The following is an 11794-nucleotide window of genomic DNA, read 5'->3' as shown; positions in this document are numbered from 1 at the left end:
TGGCATGTTGTGGCAGGCCCTGGCAGGCTCTGGCATTCGGTGGCATGTAGTGGCAGGCTCTGGCATTCTGTGGCATGTAGTGGCAGGCTCTGGCAGGCTCTGGCATGTAGTGGCAGGCTCTGGCAGGCTCTGGCATGTTGTGGCAGGCCCTGGCAGGCTCTGGCATTCTGTGGCATGTTGTGGCAGGCTCTGGCATTCTGTGGCATGTTGTGGCATTCTGTGGCATGTTGTGGCAGGCTCTGGCATTCTGTGGCATGTAGTGGCAGGCTCTGGCAGGCTCTGGCATTCTGTGGCATGTTGTGGCAGGCTCTGGCATTCTGTGGCATGTTGTGGCATTCTGTGGCAGGCTCTGGCATTCTGTGGCATGTTGTGGCAGGCTTTGGCATTCTGTGGCATGTTGTGGCATGTTGTGGCATTCTGTGGCATGTAGTGGCAGGCTCTGGCAGGCTCTGGCATTCTGTGGCATGTAGTGGCAGGCTCTGGCAGGCTCTGGCATTCTGTGGCATCCCATAGCATGTTGTGGAACTGCATAGCAACTGTTGATTAATATATTTTTGAAATTGTATTTCATACTAGGAATATTTCCAACACGTCTATTGTCACTGTGTCGCTGCTTAAGATAAGAAAGGATAAGAATAATATAAACACAGGGAAAGATTAAATATAAGATTAAGAATAGTACAATATGTACAGTATTTTACATTCACATTTACGCTATGAAACAGATATTAATATATATTTAGATAAAATCAAGAAGTACAAAACAGAGAGAAATTGTGCAAAACGTTGTACACTAAAATAAGTAAACGAGCAGCGGATTTTCCCCTTATGCTTTTATTTTGAAATCATCATGACTCCATGGCGGAAGTGATAGTCGTAACAACAAACACGGGTTATCCCAGGAAATGTTGCCCCGCTCTTATTGGCAGCGAGTCAAGGGAGGCGTTTCTGGACACCGAGCGGGTGCCAGGAAATGCCACGGACAGGCCACAGGTTGCCACTGACTGCCACTGACTGCCACTGTGGTGCCACTACCTGCCAGTGCCACTGGGAGGATCTCGGTGCTGTTGTTTAAAAGGGTGTATTTTTCAGTTGTTTTTACCAAAATAAAACAATTCCCCACCTACTTTGTTGTTTAAGAGAATGCTGGCAAGCTGTTTCGCTGTGAGGCTCCAAAAATGGTTTTGTCAACTACAAAATTGACAGAATTTACATTTTCAATTCAATTGGCATGGTGGCGAGATAATGTAAGATGAAATGTACAACTACATTTAAAGGGCTTCACATTAAGGTGAACAAGACACAGACATCCATGCACAAAAACCAATACCAACCAATAGTGTCATAAGCAGATACTTGTTGTGTCTTGCCAGACAACAATGCCCAGAGTGAACATTGTGAATTGGTGTTTTGTGCAAATTGTTGGAGGTCAGCAGAGACAATACTTCATTTTTCCTCAAGCTCATTTTTCTTAGGTTTGGCAGCAGATGTGAGGCACTAACTTGATGTTGACTTAACTACTAAATAGAGGCTACAAAAGCCAACAAGTGAGGACTTGCGTAACAGCTGATTTTCTGGTGGGATGGACCAAAACCCTTTTGGACCAAAACAGGAGTGAGTATTAAAGTTTTTATCTCTGCAAATGGATGAGGGCCAGTGAGACAATTGTTTTGGTCATCTCACTGTATAAGGATGCACTGTACTTAGTTAAAGTTCGTAATTTGATGTGTTGCTAGAACACATGGCTGCTGAACATGTGATGTCTCATTAAAATAATTGCAACACACTAGTAAATGTTTAATAAATCATCAGCGATTCTCAGCAAGTTGCATTATCTTCAAATGTGGTAAATATCAATCTAAACAGGTGATACTGAGACAGCGTTCTCTGCTGTGAGCTGTGTGTGGTCCTTAACTGTTGAGACATGCATTATTCTTTACCCGGCATTGGCTGGTAAAGTTATTTCATTTATTGCTTTATTTTGACTCCAGTTACCACACATCTGTTGACAACTTTTTACACTATTATGACTAGAGACCATTCAATATGAGTGTTGATAAAATGAGACCATTCACAACAATTTAAATATTGGCAGTCTTTATTTCAACAAGACTAAGAAATGTTGTTTAATATACATTTTCTCTTACAATTTAACATCTATCTCATCTTGTTTTTTTCCATAACATTTAGGAGATACTCTGACAAGTAAAAATCTGGTGTACTGTTATGGCCTCTTTTAGAGACATCTAAAAACGGCTGCTCTTTTATTTACACTCTTTATTCTTTTCAGTCAGTCACTCAGTCTCTCCTCAGAAAATGAGTCTTTTCTGTTCTTGTGGGCCAAAGGGCTGATGGAAGGCTTTCAACACCCATCCAATTCAACTTTCAAGTCACTGGGTCTGAAAGTTGCTCTGTGGATTGAATGAACAACATCCGGCCGCCGGACCAACTCCTGCCAGCCCGGAAAAAGTTGCTGCCCTGGCCCGCAAGCACAGACATTCACCATCATCACCCAAAACATTTCTTCTGAACGTTGGGTTTCTTCACACTTGACAACTCTTCCACATGACACAAACACATGCACAAGCCCTTGTAGAAATGTTGGTGGAACAAAAAAATCAGGAGAACTGAACCAGCATCATGTAATGCCAAATCAAGGTGCTGAAGCACAGCTTCATCATTTTAAATTAAGGCTTCAGGATTATATGTGGGTTGTTTCATGAAATCCTTCAAGGTCAGATTTTTTTAACATTGATGTCATCATTGATTTGTTCCACATCTGTTAATTGGTAACGTAACTTCTTTTTTTTAGAAGAATATTTCATGCCAGCTTACAATCAACCTTTCAATTTCAGAGCCAAACAAGAGCCACAGAGGTTGTGTGCAGTATTTCTCATTTGTCTTAACTGCAGCCAATTGGTTCAGACATTCAGACAAATGTGAACAATGCAAATCCATATTTCAGCTTTTACAAAATGCATATGTAAACCCAACAAAGCTGATCAGTTCAACCAATTACGTTGAGAGATGTAAAATGTTCACCTAAGTTTTGCATACTGAAACATTCTGAATACTGTATTTTGGATCATCTATGTCGGTTCTAAAAGCATGTTTGCAATGGCATTAAAATACATGCATAAGTTACTGTACAAAAGCTACATGAGGCAGCATCATTTTAGAGATGAAATGGCCATGCAATGTAATGCAACTTACAGACCTGATTATCAAATTAGAACATCTAGAAAATCTTGTGTTGTGCTCGTCCGCTGGTAACAATATACTCAACTACCCCTCAGGGCATTTGAGATACACATCATCTACATTCTTTTTTTGATTTTTTTGTTTTTTGTTTTTTGCCTCAAGACGTTGCTAATAATGTACCAAGGTTAAAAGAAAAACATCAGGCACCATACATTGCATTCATTTTGGTAGCACTTGTGACAATACTTCAACATTCTCATGACATGATGAGACCGTGAGGATGAGGATAGGTAGATTAAATGGTTCAGGATGAGTCCATTTATACTGACACAGGCCATTCAAGAGGTACAAGTGTGTATTGTCGGACGGGGGATGTGGGCAAAAAAAAAAAAAAAAAAAAGAACTGAGCCCCCAAAAAGTGTGCACACTGACCAAAAAGTGCCCCCCAACATCTGTGCACATTGTCCTCTTCCACCACCTAAAACTATCAGTAAAATCCACTGTAGTACCTAATATATATCTTCATACCAAAAATAGCTAAAAATTACAACACCTCTTCAACATAAAACCCTGTATTAAAATAATCTTTCCTTGATTTCGTTTGATCAAAAGCACTGTCTTTTGTTCCTCCTCTCTAGTTTAATGTGAAACGCTCCCAACTTACATGTTGCCACCTTTTAATTTCAAAACAAGTAAGACTGTATAGAGTCAGATCCTGTGTGCTGAACTGAGCGTACAGTACCAAAACAGGCATTGAGGATTTGTCAGCTTTGCCTTCTTTAGGGGAAATGCCAGGGGAGTCCTTCCTCTTCCATGACAGATACCTTTCACCAGGACGCCAGCCGCATATCTCAACTCTATCAGACACTTTCAACTCAACATCACTAGATTGCATTGCCACTGAGAGCATGCATGAGGTATGACCTTACTATTGAACTGTTTAGGCTGAGTAAGTTAAAAATTAATGAGGAAATTAAAAACATTAGGCTGTGATGTTTGGGCTTGCAGAATGCACCAAAATGCTCTTCTACACTATGACTCCATCTCTTCATCTCCAGGTCAAACATACACAACTGTGCTGTAACTTTTCGCTGTATTTCTGAGAGATGGGCTGTGAACATTTTTAACAAAGTGGACAAAAGCTCAAACTCTTCCTTAGTTGAGATCAACAGCTAGCTTCATATTATCTGACTGGCTGCTGTATGTAAATGTATAAATACAACTACATTTACAGTATGCACACAGTATACACAGTGTGCAGAAAATGACTGCTATAAATTGTTTAAATTCATAACAACATTACAGGATTTGTTGATCTCTGACTAATGTGAAGAACATCCTCAGAAATATGAAGATATGTCCCACCACAGGCACTCAATGTTCAACTAAATGTCTTGCTTACCATTTAGTCATCAGATGGCAACCATTGAAGAAGGCACAAAAATGAATTATGAGATTAAATTGCCAAATTAAGACAATTACATAATGTTTGTAATGCTGCAAGCAGAACCACTGTGTAGCTCCAAAAGAGCCATGAAGAGTGAAGTTTTATCTGAGGGGAAAAAGTGGGGGAAAAGGTGGATTTTTGGGAAGAAAATCATTTTGCTGTACACTGATGTCCTTAAAAACATACAAACAAATAATTAAAAGTGAAGTTATTGTAATATTAAGAAGAGTCTCCCCCCCAAATGGCGGACAGTCCAAGGTCCTGAAGGCAGTCTTTTTAAAGTCTCTCTGACAGTTTCCTCCTTCGCTCCGTCATTCCTAGTTGTTCTCTTCTCTCCCTGCCAAGCCAGTTTTATCTCAAGTGGGGAGCAAGCAGGGCCAGGGCTAGCCCGCAGAGCGCCAGCGCCATGCTTCCCTGTAAAGCACGAGATGAATTTATGTCCTTCACCACTTGAACAACCCGGGGGTTGCTGGGGTTCGGTGGAGTGGAGAAGTAGATGTCCCGGTCTGTGTCACAGGATGGAGGGTCGCAAGTGCTGCCGCTCTCCTCTCCTCCGCTGCTGTCCTCATCTGGGGGGGGGAACAAGTGTCAGATGTGTGCAACAAAGGCATTAAGTCACTAAAGACAATCATGATGATGAGTAAGAACCCTTACCGTTGTCAATAGAGATGTCATTGCCACTGTGCGCAGCTTTGAGCCAGCTCGTCATTTCCTTCAAAGCTGCAATCTGGCTACGAATCACAATGTCTGGCTTTGTAATGTCCACGTCCACATCAGGGTTTGACACCTGATTGGCCAGTCCATTGCCAATGACAACCGACTCATACCTATGCAGAGTAATATTGAATATTAGTCACCATGTTGAAATAAGTAGCTGTTACCAGAAGGCAGTGAGGAGATAAGATGATTGCAATAAAAGTTATCACCAACAAAACAGTTGTCAGATTGATTTATAAAATACTCGCGAGTTGCAGCCTCCATCTTAAAATATGTTAAAATTTAGATTTTGCTTGTGTAGTAAGTAATGATTTACCTGCTTTTCGCTGTTCCATTCCAGCACTCATCTCCAGGTGCAATCCTCTCACCTGCACACACCGTCTCTGGCAATGTTGACCAAAACTTCTTTGCATGCTTCAGCTTCTTCTTCACATCATTTGTCTGCATAGAAGACACAGAAAAAAAACAAACAAAAACAAAGTCAGACACAGATCCTTAAAGCAAAGCAGAAGTAGTCTGGTTGTGCTCTGGGTTTACTTAGTCCTTACCAATCGATCTAAACTGGTCCCTGCAGCAGTGGTGGGCCTTGCGTCTGGACTGTATGGGCGGAAGCGGCCGGAGAAGCTTGTTTCTTTGACAGAACGTGTGGAACGGAAGGCCATGCTTGGTTTCGGCTGGCCGCATCCTTGGAAAACCTGACAGAAAAGTGGAGGTTAGTAAAACTGAATTGCTTCATCCCTTTTTTCCCCCTAAGGTAACTGTGTAAAATGATACTGACTTTCTGAGTAACTTGCATGCTGTTCTCCTGCATGTTCATGATGGCCTCTGAAATCTTCACGTCGATGGGATCCATGACAGACTCGAAATTAAAGGGACCCTCGAGCCTCTCAGCTAGGCCGAGCATGGCATCTGAAAACAAGAACAAAAGGAACATTTAAGAAAAAGGCAGCACAAGAAATTGATTCCTTAGAAAGTAACAACTTCTTCAGTCAAGCTTGATGTAACAATATCCTACCACTAGGGGGAAGCACATGCCTTTGAACAGGAACATGTTAACCTGTAAAACTGAGTCCTCAGATCATGGCAGAGTAAAGCTGTTGCAGAAACCAAACAGCTCCACAAACTGTAGCAGTGTCAGCAGCCAGGGACACACATTATGATGGTATAAAATACAAGAAACATCTTTTGTCACATGAGTGTGTGATGTAGGATAAATATGAGTGTGTGATGTAGGATAAATATAAAACATACTGAGCAGAACAGTGGATACCTAACACCACCCTTAATGTAATGAAACTGCTCTGGGTCTTTGTTTACACAACACAGGAGCTGCATTCATCCTGTGGGTCGCAACAACCAGCACAACCCCGCCTTTACTTATACAAGATAAAGAATGAGGAATGTGTTGGTACACGATTTTTTTTACAATAAACACCTTGATTCTTTGTCAAACATGCTCTTGCTTTCCTGAAGCTAAATAATCCTACTGAATAAGCATGAAAAAATCCAATATTTCTATCAGCCAAGCCCCTCAGCTCCATCATGCCCTCATCATGTCAGACTGGTTTCCATGCCCACATTGGTAGAGGGAGGTGGATGTTAAGATAAGGCTGGAGTAGATTAGATAAAAATGTAATGACTTTTCGGTAAAATATGAAGCAATGCAGTGGCAACTTGCAAAAGAACAGGTTGTTGTATAAACACATGTCGTTTCCAGATCAAACACTTTAAGCTACTTCCACAGGTCATTTTAGTTCAATACTGGCTGCAAAAGGTGTCCTTGTTCGCATAATGGAAGCTCACCAAGGAAGTTATTCCACTCCGTGTCCAAATCAGCCTGGTTGGCCAAACACCCTCGCAGCACATTCAGACAGTAATTCTGGCAGGGTTTTAGGGCCACTTGGCCCGAGCAGTAGGGACAGTACAACATCTTCATAGCGGCTCGCACACAGCTGGGAGACGCACTGACCTAGAGGAGGCAGGGGGCAGTAAGCAGCTGTTATCATTGCACCACAGCGAAAACACTCAGCTAACACCGTCATAGACACATACTTCAACTGTGAAAAAGCATGACCATTAATTTTATAAGCAAAGTCTACAAAGCAGTATAATCTAATCACCAATGAATCACTCACTACAGTGGAAAAACATGTCATACCAGAGGAGTCAAAGGAGTCAAAGTGGTTTATGTTATCAGACTGTAATGGTATCACAGCCAGTTTTTCCAAGAAACGTATGAAGTAAGACACAGAAGGTAGGGATGGACAGAGCTTTCAGTGTCTTGACTGACTAGCTTTTTTAGAAAAAGACATAAACTTCACGGTCGCCTCTAACTTACCGTTGAAACTTTGTTAACCACCTCTGGCATGAGCGCCAGGCCACGCACAAAGGTGCGTGCAGCCACAAAGGCCCTTGTCAGCTGGATGCGGAGTTTGCGAGGCACATCACCAAAGGGCTGCAGCTGCTCTGTGTGCCTGCTGATGCACTCCATGTAGGAGTCGCTGAATTCGTACTGCACGTTGACCAGCCGGAACATCCTCTCCAGGAGGTTGGCCCAGAAGTCTGACAACATGGAGTCCAGGTTGATGGCAGTGCTGCCAGACACGTAGTATCGAGTTAGGGATGCAAAAAAGTCCTTGAACAGTTCTGCGTTCTGCACATACATTATCCCGTATGTTCGCACGAACATGTTGTGAAGCGAGACCTCTGCGTTTTGCAAAAGCTGACGGAAAAACTCTGGAAACAAGAAAGAGGAGGGGGATTAGTGTGTTGACGTGTTGAGGCTGCCAAAGAAGCAGAACAAACAATCTCACAATGTTCACATTTCATGTCTGTCTGCAGGGAGAGATATATTTTAAAGATACCACACAGGAAATTCAATTTGTGTGATGGATTACAATGTTTGGAACATCTACAAACAGCTGATTTTATCCATCTTGAACTCAGGACCTTCTCCTTATGATTTCAATTGTTTGTGCACAGTAAGTTCACACTTTGAGTATCCAGTTACAAAACATTTGGCAACACACAAGCACACTGTAAACATACAGACTCCAGCATGACCACAATGTATATAAATAATGAATATATTGTTGGTGATGGACACTATTAAAATTTTAAAAAGTGCAACATTACTGAGACAAGGCTGTACTATAATTCATCTAAAAGGTCCTGATGCACCTTTGCTTTCTGTACAGCTGCCACCGTTTGAAAAAACAGACTGCCGGCAAGTTCCACTCCACCTGTGCACCATATCCTAACATTTCAGATTTTCGACAGAAACAGCTTAGCATAAAATCTTGCCAAAGGAATGCGTTATAGTTATGGGAAGAAGGACGGTTAGAAAAGAGGATGAGAGGAGTAAAGCAGGAGGGGTGAGAGGTGGAGCCGGAGCATCTCTGCCAGGCTGTAGACTTGCCATTCAGGAGAGACGTCTCTCCACATCAAGCCGCTTCAAACTGACCACCATCAATGGCATTTTTCTGTTGTCACATTCCATTCGCTTTCCTTTCTCCCGACTTCTCTTGGATTGTCCTTCAGAGGCATTTTCAATAGGATTACGGAATAATGCGGCCCCCCCCACCTCCTCCCCTCCCGCATATAGACCTGTAACCCCCATCCAGCCCTGCATCTCCCTCCCTCCACTGCTTTCACTTCATCAGTTCCTTCAGAGAGCTCTCTTTACTAGAGACAGGGAACAATGACCTACTTCATCCTGAGGAATGTCCATCACCCCCATCGCTGCTTCCCCCCACCCCTAATAATCCAGACCCCCCTCTCGCACGGACATCCCCCCAACTTTCTTAATCTGGACAAAATGAGAATTCCTCTGAGTCTCTGAAAAATGCTACACCTTCAGTCTCGCGGGCTTGCAAGCATACACTTACCCTCTTTCACTCATCTCTCTTTTTTTATCCACTCTCTGTCTCCCCTACTGCCCTGTGCTCACAAATCTTCTGTTCTGCTGCAGTTTCTCTGGGTGCCCTCTGCTTGGCTTTGAAATGTAAAGTTCCCATGCTCTCACAGAGGGAGTCACTAAATGCTCCCTGTCACACACACACACACACGCACACACAGTCCCCAAGTAGCGCTGTCACTTCCACTTCAGACGGACACTAAAAAGAAAAAATGTGGTAGGGGTGGGGTGAGGACGGCTTGGGGCGGGTTATGTTGAGGGCTTTTTTAACTCCAAATCCCCACTGTGTCACCAAGGATACCGGAAACACTGCAGCCCCTCCATTTACCTCCCCGCCATCATTGTTACCCCCCCCCCCCCCCCTTCCCTACAACACACATGCACACACACACAGCCAGGGGAGAGGGCACCAAGTTCCACGCTCCATTGACAGAGATTAAAACAAAAGGTCCACCCCCACCCCTGGAATGTCATAGTAGCCACAAGTTTAAAGTCATTGAAAGGAGATGGAGGAGGAAGAGGAGGAGGAGGAGGAACGAAGCAGGAGCCTAAACTTCTCTATTTCCTTTCTACATTTTATTAGAGTGGTAATGCCTATATGCTAAACAGATAAGATCAGTAATGAGTGTGGACAAACCCACTGGTTAAAAAGAGTGGCCTGTGCAGGGTGTGTGTAAGTGGCAGCAGTGGGGTAGATGGGGGGTGGGGGCTCTTTGGCCCAGGCCGAGGGGTCTGAAGTATGAGCAGCATTACTCAGGCATCTTGCATTGTCATTAAAAACAGTTTATGACACGCAGTCGTCTGCCAACAGGCCGAGGAGCTGAGCACTCCCTCAGGATTTTTCCATTAAAAAATGCTCCTGTCGCTCAGCCAATGGTCTGACAGAATCTGGGTGAAAGGTTACTTGGGAGAGAGTGTGAGCTGTAGCGAAATGTAAGGAAGAGGGACAACTTCCACCTCTGAGACTGTCTTTCCCTTCCTCCCTCCCCTCACCCTACTGTCATCATTTCCACATGTTGCAGGGAAGGTCCTAAATTATGGGCGATGAGTTTAGGCCAGATTCATCACCGGAACAGAGGAGCTGACCGATCTCCTCCCACTCCTCCCTCCTTCTTCCTCCTCCAAGGAGCTTCCCCCTCTTCCCCACACCCCCCAACTGTGTCCCTATAAACTCTGCTCCTCCCAATCCCAGCCCAGGCAGTAATTGCATCCTATTTGTGCCAATTAGTCCCTGCGCTTCTCCCTTTTCTTATGGGATGGGATTCTGTCCCTCCTGCTGTTGGACTTCAGGGGCTTCGGATGGATGTCTCTTGGTGTGTGTGTGTGTGTGTGTGTGTCTGGAGACAAGGGGCCTTAATCCAAGTGCTTAAATCCCAGACACAGGCTCTGCAGGATGGGGTCAGTGCAACAGGACAGGCAGGCTGAGGCCAGGACAAACACACAGAGAGGAGACACAGAGGGGAGAACTATTTCTGGCCCTGGTCTTAATTGGCCATGACTCCCTGCTCCAGGCTCATGATGAGAGCCTGCCTAATCACATACACCACTTCCTGAGTTTGTTAGTGTGCGAGTGTATGTTGTTGCGTCTGTTTTCATGTACTGTTGCAGCTGTGTTTATGCACATATGCGCCCCGTTTCTCTTGAGCAGTTAGCTTAAGTCATGAGCGTGGGCAGTCATTCTCAATAACGGTAAATAGGACCACTTCCTGTGGTATTTTCAATGACGGGAAGTGTCTCCTTCTGGGTGTCTCCAAGTGACAACAGGAAATAATGGTGCATCAACTTGAGCCTGTCACCGTATCCAGTGAGAGAGACGCTCTAATGGCCCAGGTGGAGGAGAGCACAGCAGGTCTTTGTAAAGAGATCCCACATCTAACAGTTCAGAGACAGCAGCAACTTGCCTACAGTGATGAGGAGGGGGCACAGAAGGGGAGGAAGGTAAATGAAGTGCTGTCAGCTCAAGGGCTGCCCCCTCTTGGTCAAACAGAGGCACCACAGTACTGGAGGAAACAGTCTTGTTTGTGGTTGTTGTATCATTTCCTCAAAATCAATGATGCAGAAATAAGTTGAGTTAGAGGAGGTTCGATTCTCACAGATTATATGAAGCTGGTCATGAACAATTTAATAAAGAAATATTGGAAAATCTTCGAATTTCCAAGTAAAATGAATGGACCATCACTACACTACATAGACTTGGGATATAATATCTAATTTGACTTCAAGGTAGGGCTTTAAATCTGCTACTATAGTTCATTACTTGACATGTTTCAAAGTGAAAACATAATTTTATGTATCAGCATTTGTTTGGCGTTCCATTTAATCTGATGAATCACTTTAATCAAATTGAGAACTCTGAGGATTTTGTTTTTTTAATTCTATGTAAGTTTAAGAGGTCATAATAAAATATATTGCCAGAAGTATTCGCTCACCTGCCTTGACTCTCATATGAACTTAAGTGACATCCCATTCTTAATCCATAGGGTTGAGTATGACGTCGGTACACCCTTTGCAGC

At 43.5% G+C, this 11794-nt stretch overlaps 1 protein-coding gene across 1 annotated transcript in view; it reads right to left on the bottom strand.

Moving 5' to 3' along the window:
- Window positions 1-2080: 2080 nt before the first annotated feature.
- gpc4 (glypican 4) overlaps window positions 2081-11794 on the bottom strand; it is a 37390-nt gene continuing 27676 nt past the window's right edge. Inside the window, exons 3-9 of the mRNA XM_030396788.1 lie at window positions 7704-8101; window positions 7169-7334; window positions 6144-6274; window positions 5914-6060; window positions 5682-5806; window positions 5303-5475; window positions 2081-5217 (exon numbers count right to left, since the gene is read on the bottom strand). Of these exons, the coding sequence (XP_030252648.1) occupies window positions 5000-5217; window positions 5303-5475; window positions 5682-5806; window positions 5914-6060; window positions 6144-6274; window positions 7169-7334; window positions 7704-8101 (1358 nt within the window). The 3' untranslated portion in view covers window positions 2081-4999. The remainder of the gene's footprint in view (window positions 5218-5302; window positions 5476-5681; window positions 5807-5913; window positions 6061-6143; window positions 6275-7168; window positions 7335-7703; window positions 8102-11794) is intronic.

This window comes from Sparus aurata, chromosome 18 (assembly GCF_900880675.1).
Source record: "Sparus aurata chromosome 18, fSpaAur1.1, whole genome shotgun sequence".
NCBI lineage: Eukaryota > Metazoa > Chordata > Actinopteri > Spariformes > Sparidae > Sparus > Sparus aurata.
Note: the sequence above shows the minus strand (reverse complement) of the source record. Positions and strands in the feature narration are given on the sequence as shown.